Source organism: Trichomycterus rosablanca, chromosome 15 (genome assembly GCF_030014385.1).
Source record: "Trichomycterus rosablanca isolate fTriRos1 chromosome 15, fTriRos1.hap1, whole genome shotgun sequence".
Lineage (NCBI taxonomy): Eukaryota > Metazoa > Chordata > Actinopteri > Siluriformes > Trichomycteridae > Trichomycterus > Trichomycterus rosablanca.
The window spans coordinates 21119059-21141369 of record NC_086002.1 but is presented as its reverse complement, the minus strand read 5'-3'; the positions used below and the strand labels follow the sequence as shown (position 1 = coordinate 21141369).

Genomic DNA, 22311 nt, shown 5'->3' with positions numbered 1-22311 from the left:
GAATATGAAGCAATAAAAAAAGAAGCATTTGATTTTTTTTTATTAAACAAAAAAATCAGAAAAGCAAACGACAAGTCAAAGAAAGTTGTTCGATCATGCAAACCAACTTTTATTTTATTGGTGAAAATGCACTATAAAAAAGGCTGGAAGTACTGGAGTATCTGCACGTTCCCTGATCTTAAAAGTGCACATCCTGCAATTTCCCAGCCCTTGCAATGCCCCTGCAACACGATTTGCCCAACTGTGAAGCCTGGAGAGCCATAGGACGTCCTGAAGATGGTCAAACACAGGCGACAGACACACACAAAAGCAAGAGATGACCATTACTTGACCTTATTGGCAAGAAGGAACAGGCGCAGCAATGAAACAGAGCTGCGGGGACAGTTTCTTGCTGCCACTAGACGATGGATATGCACCCAGACCATACAAAATCGGCTCCATCATGTTGGACTGCATGTCCGGTGACCAATGGTATGCATTCAGTTATCTGCTGAATGAACACCGTAGAACCCGTAGAAGGTGGGCTGATGAGCATCGTCATTGGACCTGTGATGAGTGGTCAACTGTCCTCTTCTCTGATGAGTCACGTTCAGTCTGCAGCCTGACAATCATCGTGTCCTGATCTGGCGTGAACGAGGAACACGAGGGAGAATCCACGTTTCATGCGAGAAAGGGACTCCTTCGGTGGTGGTGGAATCATGGTGTGGGCTGGCATCAGAAACGGTTCGCTGACTGCTGTCCGATATCGAGATGAGGTCCTGCACCCTATATTGGTACCCTACGCTGGAGCAGTTGGAAACAACTTTCTTTTCATGGACGATAATGCAAAGCCCAACCGTGCGCATCTCGTCAACAACATGCTTCAGGAGGCAGGAATCGAACGCATGGACTGGCCTTAACGTTCTCGAGACCTGAATCCTATTGAACATGCTTGGGATGCACTGGGAAGACGTCTGGCAAACCGTCCAATGCCTCCCACAACACTTCTTGAGCTGGAAGTTGCCCTGGAGCGAGAGTGGCAGAGGATCCCACAAGAACTGCTGGACAATCTGGTCCTGTCCATGCCCCATCGCTGTCAGTGTGTTTTGGGTGCCCATACACCCTACTGAACAGTCAAAGTGTGGCACTCTTGTTCAGCTTGACATGCTTCTGTTCACCCCCACCAATATGTCACTTGCTACTCAATCACAATAATTGAGTTTGCATCTCAATTGCATAATCAAACAACTTTCTTTGACTTGTCGTTTGCTTTTCTGATGTTCTTGTTTAAAAAAAAAAATCGAATGATTCTTTTTTTTATTGCTTCATATTCATTTTGAAATATCCCCTAATTTTTGTGAGCAGTGTATTATTCACTTATTTTTTATTATTGTTGTTATATTTTTTATTATTTGTTGTCGTGTTTGTTGATATTTAAATCATTTCTTTTTTGAAAACTGTTTACATGTTAAAGTATAAAAGCAGAAACACCACCGTGTATAAATGAATGAATTGCTTTGGTCCTCCACTTGATACTTTTATGTAAACAGACACAACAACAAATTATTAAAAAGACAGTAATAATAAATAAATAAATAAATAAATAATAACAATAATGTCACAAATCTATACCACATATACAAGATGTAACTTATTTCTAGCACCACTAGATGGGGATGATGTCTGGACATAATTTTGAACTTCATTTTTAAAGTCACTAAAATGCTAAAAATCCTAATTTGGTTTTTCGTTTACATTTTAAAAGCAGGAAAATAAAGTTATTCGTTAATTTTTTTTAAGTTATATTGACAAAATAATTTCCTTTCGTACAGCCAGGATGGATAAGTGTTTTACTCAGAATGAAAGTGTCAGCTGGCCTTTTTCTTCACGTATTGCTTTGATGATGAAGAAAAAAAGAAAAATGTTCGGTTCCTTTAGCAGGAGGTTGAAGTAAAGATGTGTGAGGAAAAGCTTACAGCACCTGGTATTCCCAGGCGGTCTCCCATCCAAGTACTAACCAGGCCCGACCCTGCTTAGCTTCCGAGATCAGGCGTTCTCAGGGTGGTGTGGCCGTAAGCGAGAGACGCTGTAAATAGTTTCCCTTTTAAAGACGTCCATCATTCAGCCTTTCACTTCAGTATGTTTAGATTATTTGTTGTCGTGTTTTTTGTTATTTTAGACATCATTTATTTTCCTGTAAAACTGTTTACAGGTTAAAGCGTAACAGCATAAACACCACCGTCTATAAATGAATGAATTGCTTTGGTCCTTCACTTGATACTTTTGTTTAAGTAAACAGCGCCTTAATGCTACAGCTACAGGCTATGTTAAGAGCACATGCAGGTAGACAGACCACTGAAATTTTGGCCTTGTGTTTTCTTGAGAGCATGGTACAAAAAAATATTGCAATGTCGCCCTCTTGTGGCACTTTTTGAGAATTGCTAAAAAGATAGATAGATAGATAGATAGATAGATAGATAGATAGATAGATAGATAGATAGATAGATAGATACATACATACATACAGGGGTTGGACAAAATAACTGAAACACCTGTCATTTTAGTGTGAGAGGTTTCATGGCTAAATTGGACCAGTCTGGTGGCCAATCTTCATTAATTGCACATTGCACCAGTAAGAGCAGAGTGTGAAGGTTCAATTAGCTTGATGTATCAAGAGCCACGGTATCCAGGGTAATGTCACCATACCACCAAGAAGGACAAACCACATCCAACAGGATTAACTGTGGACGCAAGAGGAAGCTGTCTGAAAGGGATGTTCGGGTGCTAACCCGGATTGTATCCAAAAAACATAAAACCACGGCTGCCCAAATCACGGTAGAATTAAATGTGCACCTCAACTCTCCTGTTTCCACCAGAACTGTCCGTCGGGAGCTCCACAGGGTCGATATACACGGCCGGGCTGCTATAGCCAAACCTTTGGTCACTCGTGCCAATGCCAAACGTCGGTTTCAATGGTGCAAGGAGCGCAAATCTTGGGCTGTGGACAATGTGAAACATGTATTGTTCTCTGATGAGTCCACCTTTACTGTTTTCCCCACATCCGGGAGAGTTACGGTGTGGAGAAGCCCCAAAGAAGCGTACCACCCAGACTGTTGCATGCCCAGAGTGAAGCATGGGGGTGGATCAGTGATGGTTTGGGCTGCCATATCATGGCATTCCCTTGGCCCAATACTTGTGCTAGATGGGCGCGTCACTGCCAAGGACTACCGAACCATTCTGGAGGACCATGTGCATCCAAAGGCGGTGCCGTGTATCAGGATGACAATGCACCAATACACACAGCAAGACTGGTGAAAGATTGGTTTGATGAACATGAAAGTGAAGTTGAACATCTCCCATGGCCTGCACAGTCACCAGATCTAAATATTATTGAGCCACTTTGGGGTGTTTTGGAGAAGCGAGTCAGGAAACGTTTTCCTCCACCAGCATCACGTAGTGACCTGGCCACTATCCTGCAAGAAGAATGGCTTAAAATCCCTCTGACCACTGTGCAGGACTTGTATATGTCATTTCCAAGACGAATTGACACTGTATTGGCCGCAAAAGGAGGCCCTACACCATACTAATAAATTATTGTGGTCTAAAAGCAGGTGTTTCAGTTATTTTGTCCAACCCCTGTAGATAGATAGATAGATAGATAGATAGATAGATAGATAGATAGATAGATAGATAGATAGATAGATAGATAGATAGATAGATACTTTATTGATTCCAAAGGAAATTAGTACAGTGGCCCAGAAGGGTCAACGCAAATAAATTAAGCCACAACACAAATAAAAAAAGTCACAACGCAAATAAAAAAAGTCACGACACAAATAAATTAAGCCACAATGCAAATAAAAGAAGTCTCAATGCAAATAAAAATAAGCCACAACAGAAGTTAAGCCACAACGGAAGCTAGCAGCAGTCAAGTTTGAAAAGTAAGTGATAACTTTGTTGCTATGTGATTAATGATGATTCTGTGATTAATGTCGTTAAATGTTGTTACAAATGATCAACGTTGTTCACTGTGTTTATATCGACATAGTTATGTAGACTGTCATCGAACGTTATTATTATTGTGAAGCTAGCTACGTCGTAACCGACATCACTTCGGTAACGTTAGTAAAACAGATAATCGATTATGTTAAGTCAACAGAGGTGTTGAACAACATGCTGTACAATTCATGTTAAGTGGCTATTGTCTGTTAACTAGACCTCTGTTAAAATGTCCAACCACAGTGGGTACCTGCCTAATAATGCTTTATTTGTTGTCCTACAGAGCAATGTATTGTCCATTTTGTGGATTCAGCCTGTATTCTCAAACAACGTTCTGCAGTTCATGTGGCAAGGACATCCAATTCTTGTGCCATGCTGATAAGCGTGGCATGAGTGAAGGTAACGTTTCAAAGATTACTTGTGTTTTTAAATTAGACTGAGACTGTACTGCACTGCATAAATATAGTTTGGAATACTGGATGTCTGAACAGACATGTACTCTCTTGATGATATTTGATTAGACTCTGAAGCACTGGAAACAGTGTAGTGGAGTCATTCCACAATTTCCGGATTTTAAAAGGAAATGAAAAAAGCACCACTAAAAGACACCACTGTGAAGGTAAATTTTATTTGCTGATGTAGGCTAACTGCAAAAAAAAAAAAAAAGTGATATGATATTGTTACATGTCTGAGAGACACGTACTGAAAAAGGGCAGAAAGACAGAAAGAGAGAACAACCAAACACAAATACATGAAAACAGAAAAAAACACAAGTGGATGCTGATTGGTTGCAGCATTTTCTCCAATAAAAAACAAAGAAAACCTCGTGAACTTTCTTTACTCATGGAACCAGGCAGTGTTGCCAACTTAGTGACTTTGTCGCTATATTTAGCGACTTTTCAGACCCCTCTAGCGACTTTTTTTTAAAAAAGCGACTAGCGACAAATCTAGCGACTTTTTCTGGTGTTTTTGGAGACTTTTGGAGACTCGAACGTGAAAACACATATTGTTCTGCAGTTACTGTCCTCAGTGAGCAGCGGGTCCTGCCGTGATCCCCTCTCCCGTCCCAAAGCACTCACGGGCGGTCAGTCTCACAGTCAGGGTTGCCAGATTGGGTGGTTTTCAACCAAAATGGGCGGATTTTGTTGGAAATTGGCAGGGAAAAACACACTTTGGCAGGTGGACAAATTTTGGGCTGGTTTGTATCATTTGGCAGTTTAAAATGTAAATAAAAAAACTATTGCATGTGGAATATAAATAGGCCTACTTTTTTCCTCCACATCAAACCCTTTCCCTGTCCAAAAGACACCTTTGCCACGCCCATCAATACAGTGATTCATATGTTAGACAAGTGATTTGAGTTGAATATGAAGGTAAGCAAGTCTCGTAAATATTACCTCTCATATGTACGAGAGGTTAAACTTTCCTTGCTTTCAAGTTTATTTTTATTTACATGCAAAGGTTTGTGTCCTATCATAAATAATGCATTTTACAAACTTGGCAGGCTACTTCAAAGACATGCAAGCAAAAGTAATTTGTCCTTTATAATGTATAATTACTGATCTGTAAATTTTAAGATATTAATTTGTAGGTCATGATGGTTTAACTGATTTATTATTTGTGAAATGCTAAACATCATCTGCTTATCCTGTGTTTTGGTTTTTTTTTCATGCATTTTGGCTGAAAATTACTGTCGCAATCTGGCAACCCTGCCCAGAGTAGCTCAGTGTTTTCTTAAAAAACAAAAACAAACCACGAATCAACAGAAGAAAGTTCATTTGTAGTTCTAAACATATTTAGGGTGTTTTTACCCACTTTTGGTCTCTCCCACGATGTTATTCCTCTTCTACAGCGTCAATTACACGCAAATGGACCATATGCAAATTAGGCGATGACGTCATTTAGCGACTTCTAGCGACTTTTAGGACAGCCAATAGCTACTTTACTTACTGAGGAGTTGGCAACACTGGAACCAAGTTAATTCCACAATGTCAACAAGGAGAAAGAGGAGAGCCGATATATGGACACATTTCTCATTTGATGTCGTGAAAAACAAGACGATGTGTAAACCATGTGGGGCGACGATCTCGGGTAAAAACACAGCTGCTTTTACGGTACCCAGTTTTATAAAGAATGTAATATGCAATTTGTTATGAACAATGCATATATTTTTCAGGCAGAGCAAGCCTACTGCTCATTAATATTTTGTTATTGTTATGCTCAATAAGCAGGTCAGGTAAATAAAGATTTAAATAAAGTTAAATCTGGTTCTGTGTGTATTGCACATTCAAACATTAATAATATTCCATAACTGGTTAAAAATTTTTCATTTTGTGTAAGTGTATATAATGACTTAAATAATTTAAGGGAACTGATAAAAAAGCATTTACATTTTACACCCTTTATATTTATTTTAGGGCGGCACGGTGGATAAGTGGGTGGCGCTGTCGCCTCACAGCAAGAAGGTCCTGGGTTCGAACCCCAGGTGGGGCGGTCCGGGTCCTTTCTGTGTGAAGTTTGCATGTTCTCCTCGTGTCTGCGTCGGTTTCCTCCCACAGTCCAAAGACGTGCAAGTGAGGTGAATTGAAGATACTAAAATTGTCCATGACTGTGTTTGATATAACCTTGTGAACTGATGAATCTTGTGTAATGAGTAACTACTGTTCCTGTCATGAATGTAACCAATGTGTAAAAACATGACGTTAAAATCCTAACAAACAAACAAACAAATATGTATTTTAGTCGACTGAATCGACTGTAGAGTTAGTCGACTAAAACTAGACTAAAATTAAGACAATTCAGATGACTAAATTACGACTAAAACTAAATGACATTTTAGTCAAAAGACTGTGACTAAAACTAAATCAAAATTTGCTGTCAAAATTAGCACTGAAGTAAATACAGCTACAACGTTATGTTTTGAGCACATGCAGGAAGACAGACCACTGTAATTTTGGCCTTGTGTTTATTTATGGACACGTTTTTTTGTAACCGTGGTAAAAAAAAAATGTTGCCCTTTTGATACACTTTCGGAGAATTGTTATAAAAACTAATATGATGTGGTAATATGAGGTTTTGTGAACATGGAAAAGATCCTTGTAATTTCGCCCTCTGGTGGCAGTTTTGGAAAACTCTAAAAAAAAATTAACATGATATGGTAAAATAAGTTCTTACGACCAAGATGGTGAAACAAAGTTTTGTACTGTCTTCTGATCATGGTAAACAAAAATATTTGTAATATCTTCCTGTTGTGGCACTTTTGAAGAATTGCGAAAAAAAATAATGATATGATATTGTTACGAGCCTGTTCTCCACTGCAAACAATTAAAGACACGGTGGAGTTACTGGGGGCGGTACAAGACCGCCACAAATAAAAAAACCAGAAAAGAAAGTCAAAACAAAGATAGAGTGTATTCTTTGAAAGCTCTGGTTAAGTAAATACAGCTAGGCTATGTTAAGAGCACATGCAGGTAGACAGATCTACGGTGGCCGAGAAGTGCAAAACAAATTAACATTTCAGAAAACAAAATTACAAAAAAACCAAAAACAAATTTACAACGAAAACAAAACAAATTTACAAGTGTTTGGGTACCCAGTGTATGTAAATTAGTTTTGGCATATGTAAAAGTGTTTCAGCACTTGTAAATTTGTTTTCGGCATATGTAATTTTGTTTTCTAAAATGTAAATTTGTTTTGCACCTCTCGGCCGCACATTTCTGACGGAAAAGGTAGGTACAATAAACCGGAAGTGCGTGTTGCTTACCTGCTGTCAATCAAACTGTTTCTCAGCGGTAAAGTGAACGGAGTTTGTGATGGTAACAGCAGCAGGAGAATGTGCGGGACTGATTCTAAGCTTCGGTGCTTTAATCTCACTCACTATATAAGAGACAATCAAACCAGGGTTACCAACCATCCCGTAAAATACAGAATCGGTGTTTATTTGGAGACTAAAAGCTGCATTCAGTATTGAACTGATACAGGACGCGCTTTGTTCTGTATTTTTATCAATGGGAGACGGGTGGTGTGTATGAAACAGAAGGAAACTGCTGCTACTGTGGGAATTAGAAAGCGTTTGGTTATTATATTAAGTAGTATTCACTTTTATTCTTAGTAACGGTGTGTGTGCGCTGGTTATAGCAGCATAACCTGTTTAATACACCGCTGTATGAGTAGCACAGTGGGTAGAGTGCGTTGTTGTTTTGCCTAAAATATGGTTCTGATTTATAATTATAAAGAATGAAAATAATAAATGTTAAACACCATAAATAAAACTTTTGTTCTCATGACTGTGCCCTTCAACGCACTCTACCCACTGTGCTACTCATACAGCGGTGTATTATCCAGGTTATGCTGCTATAACCAGCGCGCACACACCGTTACTAAGAATAAAAGTGAATACTACTTAATATAATAACCAAACGCTTTCTAATTCCCACAGTAGCAGCAGTTTCCTTCTGTTTCATACACACCACCCGTCTCCCATTGATAAAAATACAGAACAAAGCGTCCTGTATCAGTTACAATACTGAACGCAGCGTTTAGTCTCCAGATAAAGAAGGATTCTGTATTTTACAGGACGGTGGGTAACTCTGGTTTGATTGTCTCTTATATAGTGAGTGAGGTAAAACACAGCACCAAAGCTTTAAATCAGTCCCACACATTCTCCTGCTGGTTTAATACAAGCTCCGATACACTGAGTCCAGTGTTACAAAAGTGAAACAAGCTTTAAAGCCTCGGTATCAAATGTTCCGTCCCTAATAAACAATGTTTTGTCCATTTTGTGTTAATTATTTTCATTATTTCGCTTTTGTTTTTCTTGTGGGAACTCCTTAGATGTTTAGAAGAGCGGACGGTAGATAGAGATGCACACGCCACGTCTAACCGTCTCAAACAATCTAATAACTTTCCACAAGAAAAACAATAGCGGGTCAACTGGATAAAATGATTTCCACAAACTAGACAAAACATCGTTTATCATCACCATCACAAACTCCGTTCACTTTACCGCTGAGAAACAGTTTGATTGACCGCAGGTAAGCAACACGCACTTCCGGTTTATTGTCCCTACCTTTTCCGTCAGAAATGTGCAGCCGAGAAGTGCAAAACTAATTTACATTTTAGAAAACAAAATTACATATGCCGAAAACAAATTTACAAACACTGGGTACCCAAGCACTTGTAAATTTGTTTTTGCTTTCGTTGAAAATGTTGTTTTTGTTTTTTTGTAATTTTGTTTTCTGAAATGTTCATTTGTTTTGCACTTCTCGGCCACCATAGTACATAGGATCTCATTCCAGTTGCAACATAAGTCCTACTTGCAATATACTGTAGTAATACATGTCATCCCATTTGCAATACAGAATTACAATTCTGGGGTGGCAGAGCCGGACGGGTTGCGGGCCCCTGCCGGCCTCGGGCCGGGGACCCTGGGTACCGAAAGCAGAGGCGATCTGAGGTCGTCCGGGTCAACCCGTCCCCCCAAAATACGGGGGCCCCACGCACAGCGTCCGGCGAAAGGCACGTAATAGATTGCTATCGGGACATTAAGGCACTAATTAGAGGAAGTATTACTGTTATAATGTTATTTACATATATGTACATGTTTAAATGTTTTTTATTTATGGAATGATGAGTTTTTCTTCTTTAAAACAGATGATTTGATGATTAGTAAAAATACTTCAGGGAGAAGAGAGAACTCTTTAGGGATCGGTAAAAGACTGAGATCATATCCTCTTTATAATTAAATTAAAATAATTTTAAAAGAAAAAATAGAGGTTGATGTTTATTTAAAAACATTTAAATTAATAAGTTCTACACTGTTCAAGCTCCAAACTTAAAAGTTAATCCTGCGCTTGTAATTAATATAGAGTATCTAGATTTATACTGTTATTTTGTTTATATTAAAATAGCGCTTGTGTTTCCTAACATAAATCCCTGCTTGTTCCCGAAGTCTGTTACTAGGAAACCTGTGCTACTGGTGTCAGAACTAAGCGCGTTTGTGTTTGTATGATTTGTGTAAATCCTATTTATTTAAAGTATCCTCCAGACCACCCAAGAAAGATGGAGGGCCCTGCTGAGTAATTTTAAGGGAGTTTTTCCTGCCACAGTCGCCCTCGGCTTGCTCAACAGCGGTTTTTGTATCTGTTGGTCCTGGATTTTGTAAAGTTGCTTTGAGACAATGTCTATTGTAAAAAGCACTATATATATAAAGTTGACTTGACTTGACTCTGTAATTACATTGTCAGGCTACATACAGACAACATGGGCGGTGTCTGAGGGCCGGGGGGAGGCCGAGGCACTGCCATGGATTGGCGTCCTGTCGGGAGTGTGGTTGTGTATTATGCCCAGTGATTATGAGAAAACCAGACCCAACGTGACCCTGATCAGAATACAACAAAATATGAATACTAAATAATAAAAATAAACAAAAATTAATAACTTAATTAATTTCATTTATTTTTTATATTTTACCAGCACTTTATTATGGTCGGGGTCATGGTGGCACCTGACCGACTGATAGCTCTTGTGCAAATTTACTGCAGAATCACCATTACTAAATCAATAAAGACTAATAATATTAATAATAATAATAATAATAATAATAATAACAAAAATAACAATAATAATAATAACAATAACAATAATAATTAAAAATTATAAACATACAATAATAATAACAATACTAATAATTTTTATTAATAATAATATTAATAATAATAATAATAATAATAATAACACACACAAACAAATATACTGTTTATTCCAGTATGAATACTAGTTTAAAACGGATTTTCTTCCTGTACAAAAGCAGACATGGTGTCATGTGACTGAAATAGTCAATCAGAAAATTTCCCCGACTTGGCCAATCAGAAAATTAGTTTGCCAGGTCAGCCATTAAATAAAATTTTAGCTGCAGTACCGGTGTCCGAGCTATAGGGGAGCACTATTTCTGAGTTTACTATCTTACTGAGGACATTTGCTGAAACTTCTACACGTGACTCATTAGGGTCATAGGAGCCTATTCTAGAATTTTCATTGTGCGGACCAGGCAAAATGTCCTCACAACGAAGAATGACCTCACAATGCTGGTGTTCTGTCAGGGGTTGGTCCTCACAAATATATAAAGACAAGAACACACACACACACTCACACACACACACACACACACACACACACACACACACACACACACTCACACACACACACACACACACACACTCACACACACACACATACACACACACACACACACTCAAACACTCACTTACACACACTCACTCACACTCACTCACAAACACTCACTCACACACACACACTCACTCACACACACACTCACTCACACACACACACACGCTTCTCATAAAACTTGAAACTGTATCTGTCGGAATTTGGACCCATTCTGTCAAAAAGGCTTTTGTATGGCTTCAAACTGATGTTGATTTCAGGAGGGCCTTGATCGATATTACGGAAAACCTGAATTCCTCAGCTGTGCAGTGGGGCTTCGGTCAGGCCACAGGAGTTTCTTGAAGTTGAGCTTTTCTTTATGTGTTTGTGGATTTTGCTTTAGAAGTCGCTTATGACACTTGTTAACACTTGTTTGCTATCGTTGCGGCTGAAACACATGAATTTCCAAATGAGAAAAAGCATCATTGTGAATACGGTTGTTTTTTTGGCCATTAGTACTATTACCAGTATTATGGTTAACATTAAATATTCTTCTTATTATCATCATCATTATTCTAAATTGTTATGTTTATTATTTATTTTTAGTTTTTTTCTTACATTTGTTCTTTCAGCTACATGACAGTTAAGCACCCTGGACTCGACCTAGTCCTGCTTGGTAGCTGTGTTTTACATCGCACTAAACAGCCTATTTTTCTAGTAGAAAAGGAAGCTCACATCCGCTTATAAATACATGTGGAAAACACCAAGGCTTTGTTTGCTCTTTTCAGCCTGTGTCTACAAGAAGATCGGGTTTCCTCGGCATATTTTTACGTGTAATAAGATGTGAAATGTGCGCTGCGTCGCTTTACGCATCAGGAGCGGTGTGCTGTTTTAGCAGAACACAAGGAAACAGAGCATCGTTAGGTTCCCTTTGCGGGCTTTTACATGAACGAGAGAGCTTATGTTCGGCCGACGTGCACTTTATTACCTCGTATTTTATATCAGGACTTGTATTTTAATCACTATTTGCCATGAGAAAACACAAGTGCGCATGTGTCACGGAAGCACACAGACGCTGCGCTGGCCGAGTTGAGCCTACACAGTTCTCATGTGTGCTATAAAGCCCCGCCCCCTCTCGTAAGAGGGAGGAGTCTCTGTACAACAGAGCACAGCGCTTCACTCGCTCTTTCTTAGCGCCGTTTTAGCTCCAACAACGATGGTAGAAGAAGCTCCAGCACCGGCCAGCTCGGCCCCCGCCAAGGCTCCTAAAAAGAAGACCGCGGCCAAACCCAAGAAAGCGGGTCCCAGCGTCGGCGAGCTGATCGTCAAAGCTGTTTCCGCTTCCAAGGAGAGGAGCGGCGTGTCCCTGGCCGCCCTGAAGAAAGCTCTGTCTGCAGGTGGATACGACGTGGAGAAGAACAACTCCCGCGTCAAACTCGCCGTCAAAAGCCTGGTGACCAAGGGCACCCTGGTGCAGACCAAGGGCACCGGCGCCTCAGGCTCTTTCAAGCTCAACAAGAAGCAGACCGAGGAGAAGAAACCCGCGGCCAAAAAAGCCGCCGCTCCTAAAGTGAAAAAGGCCGCAAAGAAACCCGCCGCTGCAAAGAAGCCCAAGAAGGTAACAGCCAAGAAGCCCGAAGCCGCTAAGAAGTCCCCCAAGAAACCCGCTGCTGCCGCTAAGAAAGCCACCAAGAGCCCTAAGAAGCCGGCGACCCCCAAGAAGGCAGCCAAGAGTCCTAAAAAAGCCAAGGCAGCCAAACCCAAGACCGCTAAGCCCAAAGCGGCCAAGGCCAAAAAAGCTGCACCCAAGAAGAAGTAAACATGTTTATGTTTTATTACTTTTGTTTCCTTAAAACGGCTCTTTTAAGAGCCACCTATTTCCTCCCATAAAGAGTCGCGTTTCCTAAACACATACATACATATAAGCATGCATGCAAACATACAACTATTCATACATACATTCATACATATTTTATGGAGAGTGTAATAAGCAAGGAGTTAAAAACACTAAGTATGTCTGGTCCTGTTTTATGTGTAATAATGATTTTGTCACACATCCCCATAAAACTGTCCGTATAAATGTGTATGTATGTGCACTCACGTATATGAGCTCCTTACATAATGTAATTGTTAGTGTAAATGTTATTGTGACATAATATAATGTAATTGTTGCTTAAGAGAAGCTTTTCTGTATCATACATTACACGGGCGGGAGAACGGAGGAGAAGAGAGGGGGGGGGGGCAGTATGTGTTTCCCTTGGGACATGACGGCGCTTTTAGGATTGGCTCAGCTGTACCTTCGCTCTTAGCCAATAGGAGAGAGGCCAGTTTGCCTATATCATACCGTTTCGAGCTCTCTCTGAGTTTATTCCAGTTTTGTTCGACGAACACATCTGATCATCAAAATGAGTGGTCGAGGGAAGACCGGTGGTAAGACTAGGGCTAAGGCCAAGACTCGCTCATCCCGTGCCGGCCTTCAGTTCCCCGTGGGCCGTGTTCACAGACTGCTACGTAAGGGTAATTACGCCCACCGTGTGGGAGCTGGAGCTCCTGTCTACTTGGCTGCCGTGCTGGAGTATCTGACCGCTGAGATCCTCGAGTTGGCTGGTAACGCCGCCAGAGATAACAAGAAGTCTCGTATCATCCCTCGTCATCTGCAGTTGGCCGTGCGTAACGACGAGGAGTTGAACAGACTGCTTGGAGGTGTAACCATCGCTCAGGGCGGTGTGCTGCCTAACATCCAGGCTGTTCTGTTACCCAAGAAGACCGAGAAAGCAGCCAAGGCCAAGTAAAGTCGCTCTCGTGTTCTAACCAAAAGGCTCTTTTAAGAGCCACCCATTTCCACAGAAAAAGTGCAATTTCCCCAGATAATGTGTAAACGAAACAGATATAATATCGTTTCATAGGCTCACACGGCATAAAACTCACATGATTTATGACATGGTAAAATTAACAAATCAATATGTACGATTTATATTTTCCCTTTCTATTTATCTTTACATATATATATATATATCACTTGCAGTAGCAAAACCAACAATTTAGACGATTAAAAGTGGTGCAACAAACGTGTTTGTGTAGAACACATGGAACAAAAATTACAATAATACTAATAATAACAATAATAATAAGCAAAATGATCGAAATATTCAATAATATATTTTTTTAAAAGGTATATATTTTAAGTGCGATTGTAGGCTGTGTTTTAAAAGCACAAAGAGACAAAGGAAAGTATTATAAATCCCGCCAACAGCATGGAGGAAATACTTTGTTTCTGAAACGAGGCAGTGGCAGAACGCCGACCAGTAAGTGACATTTGATGTAAGCACGATCGTCCAATGAGAAAAGAGCTTCATCAAGACGCCCAATGAGCGCGGAGCGGCTCTGGTACTTAAATAGAGCGTGTTGGGCGGGTTAACATATTCTGTCCTACAGTTGGTGAAGTGCAGAGTTCCAGACGCGATGGCAAGAACCAAGCAGACCGCTCGTAAATCCACCGGTGGTAAAGCGCCGAGGAAGCAGCTCGCCACTAAGGCTGCCCGCAAGAGCGCCCCGGCTACTGGCGGTGTGAAGAAACCTCACCGTTACAGGCCAGGTACCGTGGCTCTGCGTGAAATCCGCCGTTATCAGAAGTCCACCGAGCTGCTCATCCGCAAGCTGCCCTTCCAGCGCCTGGTTAGAGAGATCGCTCAGGACTTTAAGACCGATCTGCGCTTCCAGAGTTCTGCCGTCATGGCTCTGCAGGAGGCCAGTGAGGCTTACCTGGTCGGCCTGTTCGAGGACACCAACCTGTGCGCCATCCATGCCAAGAGGGTGACCATCATGCCTAAGGACATCCAGCTGGCCCGCCGTATTCGCGGAGAGCGTGCTTAAACGAACCCACTCCATCCAGTTATCCCCAAAGGCTCTTTTAAGAGCCACTTACATGCTTCCACTGAAATGGGCATTTTTCATAACTTTTTTTTATTTATTTATTGTTCCATTGTGTGTGCATGTCCCGAGTTATAATTTAGTTATATTTATCAGTTATAAATATTAGGAAAAACTGGTTAATGTGTTTGTGTGTGTGTAGAGATGTACTTTACATGTTCTTACAACAATTATAAACACGGTTACATAAGTACAGCTGATTAAAGATTGGCAGGTGGTGTCTTATAACACATGATTAATAATGTTTATAGTGGTGTATGTTTATGGGGCTCTATAAAGCATTGAGTTAGTAAGAGTAATATAGTCGTTGTGAGTAGTAGAGTAACAAAAAAAACATGACGGTAAGTAAGAGGGAGCCGTAAATTGCAGCAGTGGTTAAAATATTACACTACTAATGCAAAAAAAAGAAGATTAATAATCAGTAATTATGTAACTAGTAGTAGTAACTGTAATTATAATGTTATGGAGAACCAATAGACGGTTAGTGGAGCGTTTCTTCCATCTCGTGACCAAAATGTGAAAACACGAACTAAATCTGTGTGTTTGTGTGTATGTGTGTGTTTTCTTTTATGTATGTATATTTTTATGTATTTTTATGTAATATAAAAAATTGTTAGCAGGATTTAGTGGCGTTGGTGTTGCACGGTGTACACAGTCTGTATTTTACACAGAGATCGTATTAACTGATTGGAGTGTAATCTACAGTATGGCTGTACATTGGTAGAATGTAAACACGCTGGATGAAGGCATAAGGAATGAGCAGAATATTGAATGTTAACCATAAGACTGGTTATTGTAATAATGGTAATAAAACAACCGTATTCACAATGATGCCTTTTCTAATTTGGAAATTCATGTGTTTCAGCCACCACCATATCTAACAAGTGTTAACAAGTGTCATAAGCGAGTGAGATAAAAACCATGACTGAATTAGATTAAAGGGGAAGACCCTGTCCTGTTCCAGCAGGACTAAAACTCTGTGCACAAAGCAAAATCCACAAACATAAAGAGAAGCTCGGCTTCAAGAAACTCCAGTGTCCTGCACAGAGGCCTGACCGAAGCCCCACTGCACAGCTGAGGAATTAAAGTTTTTGGTGGCACTCACACTCAGGCTGGAACTCATTGTTCTCGCTACCTGATCTGAAGGCATGAGGACCCAGGTGTGGTTCGTCAGCTCCAGGTGCGCCTTGTGTTCCTAGGCAGCACAGATGATATCTGTTGAGCCCAATTTAAAACCTCCTTCTAACCCAAACTATAATAACCCCAAAATGTTTCTAACCGTAACTATGATAACCCCAACATGTATCTAACCCAATTAGAATGACCCCAAGCTAGTTCTAACCCTAAATTAATCCTATTTTTACTATCAGGCAATGAAATTAGAAGGAGGCAGAGTAAAAACATCAACATAATTTCACTATTTAATTTACTTTCACGAAAACAGGTGGGAAAAAGTTTAGGTTTTCACATTAACAATACACAAAAAAGCCGCTCAGGTGGCGCAGCGGTAAAAAGAGACGCGCTGCAACCAGGGCTGGATTCTGAGAAGCGTCGTATCGAATCCAGCCTTGCTTTACCGGTTCGAAGCTGAGTGGCTATATGAGCAACGATTGGCCGGTTGCTCGTGTGGGACAAAGAACCGGATGTGGGTCTCTCTCTGTCAGAATGCGGTTGCGTTCTCTGCCGGCTGATTGGAGGCGCTTACACAGAGATGGGAGGGGGTGCCTTTAGGGTGTGTCTCTCCAGCATGCAACGCTAGGTGGCGCCAAACTCGTCAATGTGTGGGTGGCAAAGACGCATCTGGCTGCTGCTCGTGTTTCGGAGGGGATACGGGTTAGCTTCAATCACCTCCGTCAGGGCAGGGTTCGGCATAGACAGAGAGGAAGCACGATGCTAATTGAACAATTGGATGCGCTAAAAAAGGGGAGAAAAAGGGGTAAAAAAAAAAAATTTGTAAAAAAAATAACAATACACAAAAAAAAAAATTCTATAACTTTTGGACTTCATTTGCTGTTTTTCAGTCCTTTGAAGCAGTCAAGACCAGCTTTGTGATTTCCAAAAAGTACATAAAGCGCTATAAAAAGACCTTGTTGCTTTTGTATTTGAGCTAGCAAAGCTTCACACCTGAATGTTGAACATTGTTCACGTTCTTGTATTTCACGATGTTTAGTACCATAATGGGGAATTAAATTGTAAACTTTAAACGGCTTTACTTCTGACTTCAGTAAATAAATAGACGCCCATGTCTTGTTAAGAAATTGCAGTTTCTATCTATTGCACTCACAGTTCTGTTCATGAACACATTACGGTGAAGATGGATAAACTCGCACACACCTAAATCATAAACTGAGAGGGAAATAAAAAAAACCAGAAAACCAACCCCATAAAAAAAGAAAATAAATTAATTAATTAATTAATTTGAGTTCACATGTACGGACACATTTCTAAAACAACACATGGCTCCTACACTTACACAAGAGATCTCACTTATTAACATGCTTTTTTTTTTTTTTTATAATTCTTTTTAAAACTCAGAAATGGCTTTAACACAGCTAACACTGAAACATAAAATATCTTCTTTCACTTATTTGGATTTTATTGATACACAGCTAAGATCACTTTCACTTTAATCAAGATGTGTCTGATTTTGAAATATGTTTATGAAACGTTATGCTTTAGCAGAATATGACTTATAACGTCCCATTTCTCACAATACAGTGAAATATACAAACACATTTTTAACACAGATGTCACTTATAAAGACTTGCATCAGTATTGTTCAGCACAGACAAATCCAAACACTGCTTTACACATTTTTTATGTATTTATGTGTTTAATGTATTCATTGTTTATGTATTTATTTAGTTATTTACTCATTCATGACTCTAACACCCACTTTAACAAAACATTAATGGCTCTAGCAGTCCAGGTGACACATATCCAGGGCCAGCTGTAGCCTAGTGGTTAAGGTACTAGGATCATACTATCTATGATCCAAGATGGCGGCGCGTTAACACGCAGCGGCCGCTCTGGGGTCGAAAAACGGTGTTTTTTGTTGTTTTGCAGAAAAGTTTGTAAGTTTTGTTTAGGACAGTTTTGTTTATAAACGTATGGAAACCACTTTTGACTCAGTTTACAACCGCCATACACTGCTACAATTGAGAAAACAGTCAGAAACCAACCTGCAAGATGATCTGCGGCGAACTCTGCATGAACTCTGCCTACTTCGCGAACCAGGCCTGCAGTCCTCGGAGTTACCTGAAGCAGGTGACCGGGGGAGGGGGCGCCGCAAGCGGTGCTCGAGGAAGCAGAAGCGTGGAAAGCGAGCCGGGGTCCGTGCTAGGCTAAAAGCTAACCCAAGCCGGCCGGCTCTACCATCGTTATTCCTCGCAAATGCATGCTCTCTGGAGAATAAACTGGACTGTATCAGACTTCAGCGAACTACCCAATGTGAGTACAGGGACTGTTGTGTTTTAATTTTCACTGAAACATGGCTTAGCGACAACATTCCAGACAGTGCCATTCAGCTAGACGGGCTAGCATCGTATCGCGCCGATAGAAATGCAGCTCAGTCCGGTAAAACACGAGGAGGAGGCGTTTGTGTTTACATCAACACCGAATGGTGCAAGGACTCTGTGCTTGTTGTGGCGTACTGTTCTCCGATGGTGGAATTTGCTATTGTTAGATGCAGACCTTTTTATTTACCACGGGAATTCACCAGCGTGCTTATTGTCGCGGTGTATCTTCCGCCCAGCGCGAACGCGAAGTTAGCACTAAGCGAACTCTACAGAGCCATCAGCGAACTGCAGACCATTCATCCAGACGGACTGTTTATTATCGCTGGGGATTTTAATCATGCAAATCTCAAGTCTGTTCTCCCTAAATTCCATCAGCATGTGGACTTTGCTACGAGAGGAGCGAACACGCTGGATAATGTTTACACGAACATTGCCGGTGCGTACCGGGCGGAGCCCCGCCCCCACCTCGGATACTCAGACCACATCTCTGTAATGCTAATCCCAGCATACAGAGCACTCGTCAGGCGCTCCAGACCTGTACAGAAACAGGTGAAAACCTGGCCAGAAGGATCCATCTCTGCTCTTCAGGACTGTTTTGAGTGCACTGACTGGGACATGTTTAGGGAGGCTGCAACATACAGCGATTACACTGATCTAGAGGAGTACACGACTTCAGTGACCTGCTACATCAGCAAATGCATTGAGGACGTCACTACCACTAGAACCATCACTTCCAGACCCAACCAGAAGCCGTGGATGACTCCAGAGGTGCGTGCACTGCTGAGGGCCCGAGACTCCGCTTTTAAAGCAGGTGACCAGCCGGCTCTGAGAACAGCGAGAGCCAGACTGTCCCGGGCGATCCGAGAAGCAAAGCGCGCACACGGCCAGAACATCCACAGCCACTTCCAGAACAGCGGTGACACACGGCGCTTGTGGCAGGGCATCCAGGCCATCACCAACTACAGGACGACTCCACCCGTCTGTGACAGTGATGCCTCCCTTCCAGATGCGCTGAACGACTTCTACGCTCGGTTCGAGGCGCAGAACAACATGTTGGCGAGGAAGATGATCCCACCTTGTGACGACCAGGTGCTTCGTCTCACCACAGCGGACGTGAGGAGAACTCTGCACAGAGTCAACCCACGGAAGGCTTCTGGACCAGACAACATTCCTGGCCGAGTGCTCAAGGGATGTGCAGACCAGCTGGCAGATGTATTCACTGACATCTTCAACATCTCCCTGAGCAGCGCCATCGTTCCAACGTGCCTCAAGACGACCACCATCGTACCCGTGCCAAAGAAGTCATCTGTGTCATGCTTCAACGACTATCGTCCCGTAGCACTCACGCCTATCATCATGAAGTGCTTCGAGAAACTAGTCATGAGGCATATTAAGACCCTACTGCCTCCCACCATGGACCCACTGCAGTTTGCGTACCGTCCTAACCGCTCAACGGACGACGCCATATCCACCACACTCCACCTGGCTTCTACACACCTGGACAGAAAGAACACTTACGTCAGGATGCTGTTCATAGACTTTAGCTCAGCATTCAACACCATCATTCCTCAGCATCTAATTGGAAAGCTGAGCACGCTGGGCCTGAACACCTCTCTCTGCAACTGGATCCTGGACTTCTTGACTGAGAGACCTCAGTCCGTCCGGATCGGTAAGAACACCTCCAGCACCACCACACTGAGCACCGGCACTCCCCAAGGCTGTGTGCTCAGTCCACTGCTGTTTACTCTGCTTACGCACGACTGTACAGCAATGCACAGCTCGAATTCCATCGTTAAGTTTGCAGACGACACAACTGTGGTGGGACTCATCAGCAACAACGATGAGTCAGCGTACAGAGAGGAGGTACAACATCTAACGAACTGGTGCCAAGTCAACAACCTGTCTCTGAACGTGGATAAAACCAAAGAGATGGTCATTGACTTTAGAAAGACACTAAGGGACCACTCCCCACTGCACATCGACGGCTCATCTGTTGAGATCGTCAAGAGCACCAAATTTCTCGGTGTTCATCTGGAGGAGAATCTCACCTGGACCCTTAACACCAGTTCCATCACCAAGAAAGCCCAGCAGCGTCTCTACTTTTTGAGAAGACTGAGGAAAGCTCATCTGCCACCCCCCATTCTCACCACGTTCTACAGAGGAACAATCGAGAGCATCCTGAGCGGCTGCATCACTGTCTGGTTCGGAAATTGTACTGCGTCGGACCGTAAGACTCTCCAGCGAGTAGTGAGGACAGCTGAAAAGATCATCGGGGTCGCTCTTCCATCTCTCACGGACATTTTTAACACCCGCTGCATCCGCAAAGCTCTCAGCATTGTGGACGATCCAACCCATCCATCACATGGACTTTTTACTCTGCTCCCGTCTGGGAGACGATACCGCAGCATCCGGACTAACACAACCAGACTGTGTAACAGTTTTATCCCTCAAGCAATCAGACTCCTCAACTCAGTACTATAACAATTTCCTCCGGAAATTTTCTGCTGCCACACACTGAACTGTATTGACTGTTACTTGCATTTTTGACTATGTTACTTGTATTTTTGACTATGTTACTTGTATTTTTGCACACCTCCTGGAAATGCACAATAATTTCTGCACCTTACTTGTATTTTGCACCATATCTACTTTTTAGGCACCTTATCTGCATTGCCAATTTTACGCTGCTAATGTACAACATGTCACTACCTCATGAACCATTGTACCATCTATTCACCATCATGTACTAACACTTGTCTTTAGTCCTGTGTTCTAATTACTTGTTTATATTAGGGATAATTAGGAATATCTTTTGTAGTTATTTATTATAGGATTTTTTGTATTATTGTTGTATTTGCACTGTTTTGTCTTGCACTTTTTGTACCGTGTTACACCGTGATCCTAGAGGAACGCTGTTTCGTTTCAATATGTACTTGTATGTAGCTGAAATGACAATAAAACCTCTCTGACTCTGACTGACTCTGACTAGGCCAGTGACCAGAGGGTCACTGGTTCAAGCCCCACCACTGCTAGGTTATCACTGTTGGGCCCTTGAGCAAGGCTCTTAACCCTCAATTGCTGATTTAAACTGATATGAATTTTTGATCATACACTGCTGTATTCTCCCACACTGTCTTTCCAAATTCCTAGTATGTTCTTTTTTTTTTTTTTTTTGGCTACATTGTCATGCATCTAATGGCTGTTTGTCCCACCTAATTGTACAAAATTAAAAAATGCGACAAACATGGCGATTATAGTACATTGTAATAGGGTTTATGGTTGCATAGGGTTTAGGGTTGTTTCTTTGTTTGTCTTTCTTTTGGTACAACATGTTTAGAAAAAAATTCTTAACATTAAACATTAGTTACAGAACAATATGTCATGTGGAATACATCACATCGATTGTGGACCGATTTACTGAGGAAAAAACAGTGGCGGTACTAAGTTATGCGCTTTACATGAGGCCTACTCCGAGCAGCTGCGGTCACAGTGGGCGGTCGCTACTTAACTCCGCCCCATTGTCTTCAACTAGGTCCGGTAGAGGGAAATAACAGGCTCGCTGCGAACGCTCGTCCTGCATTGATTCGCTTCATTTCAATAAAAGCTGTAACGATGTCCGGAAGAGCTCTAGAGCTTTAGTTCCTTATTATAAATTAATTTATGGTGATTTTATAAATAAATTTAATGTTTTGAATATAGATTGGATTAAGGATTCTAATAA

General features: G+C 41.5%; 4 protein-coding genes and 1 pseudogene across 4 annotated transcripts in view; 3 read left to right on the top strand and 2 right to left on the bottom strand.

The window, feature by feature from the left end:
- The window catches only part of LOC134328786 (uncharacterized), a 765451-nt gene that overhangs the window by 474149 nt on the left and 268991 nt on the right, over nucleotides 1-22311 (bottom strand). The gene's annotated exons all lie outside the window — the stretch shown is intronic.
- LOC134329498 (zinc finger protein 420-like) overlaps nucleotides 1-22311 on the top strand; it is a 150033-nt gene that overhangs the window by 66002 nt on the left and 61720 nt on the right. The window lies entirely within an intron of this gene.
- On the bottom strand, nucleotides 1949-2057 carry LOC134329755 (5S ribosomal RNA; annotated as a pseudogene).
- Nucleotides 12318-12961, top strand: LOC134328879 (histone H1-like). The gene has a single exon (XM_063010113.1). It carries the CDS (start codon nucleotides 12359-12361, stop codon nucleotides 12959-12961), a length of 603 nt encoding a protein of 200 aa, XP_062866183.1. The 5' UTR covers nucleotides 12318-12358.
- On the top strand, nucleotides 13548-15030 carry LOC134328898 (histone H2A-like). The gene is made up of 2 exons (XM_063010134.1): nucleotides 13548-13930; nucleotides 14823-15030. The coding sequence occupies exons 1-2, from the start codon at nucleotides 13548-13550 to the stop codon at nucleotides 15013-15015; spliced, it is 576 nt and encodes a 191-aa protein (XP_062866204.1). The 3' UTR covers nucleotides 15016-15030.

What these genes read in the sequence shown, in the direction of transcription:
- LOC134328879 (XM_063010113.1), top strand. Translation starts at nt 12,359, where the DNA reads ATGGTAGAAGAAGCTCCAGCACCGGCCAGCTCGGCCCCCGCCAAGGCT.
- LOC134328898 (XM_063010134.1), top strand. Translation starts at nt 13,548, where the DNA reads ATGAGTGGTCGAGGGAAGACCGGTGGTAAGACTAGGGCTAAGGCCAAG. An exon ending in GAGAAAGCAGCCAAGGCCAA is followed by an intron (nt 13,931 to 14,822) that starts GTAAAGTCGCTC and finishes GCGCCTGGTTAG; the next exon opens with AGAGATCGCTCAGGACTTTA.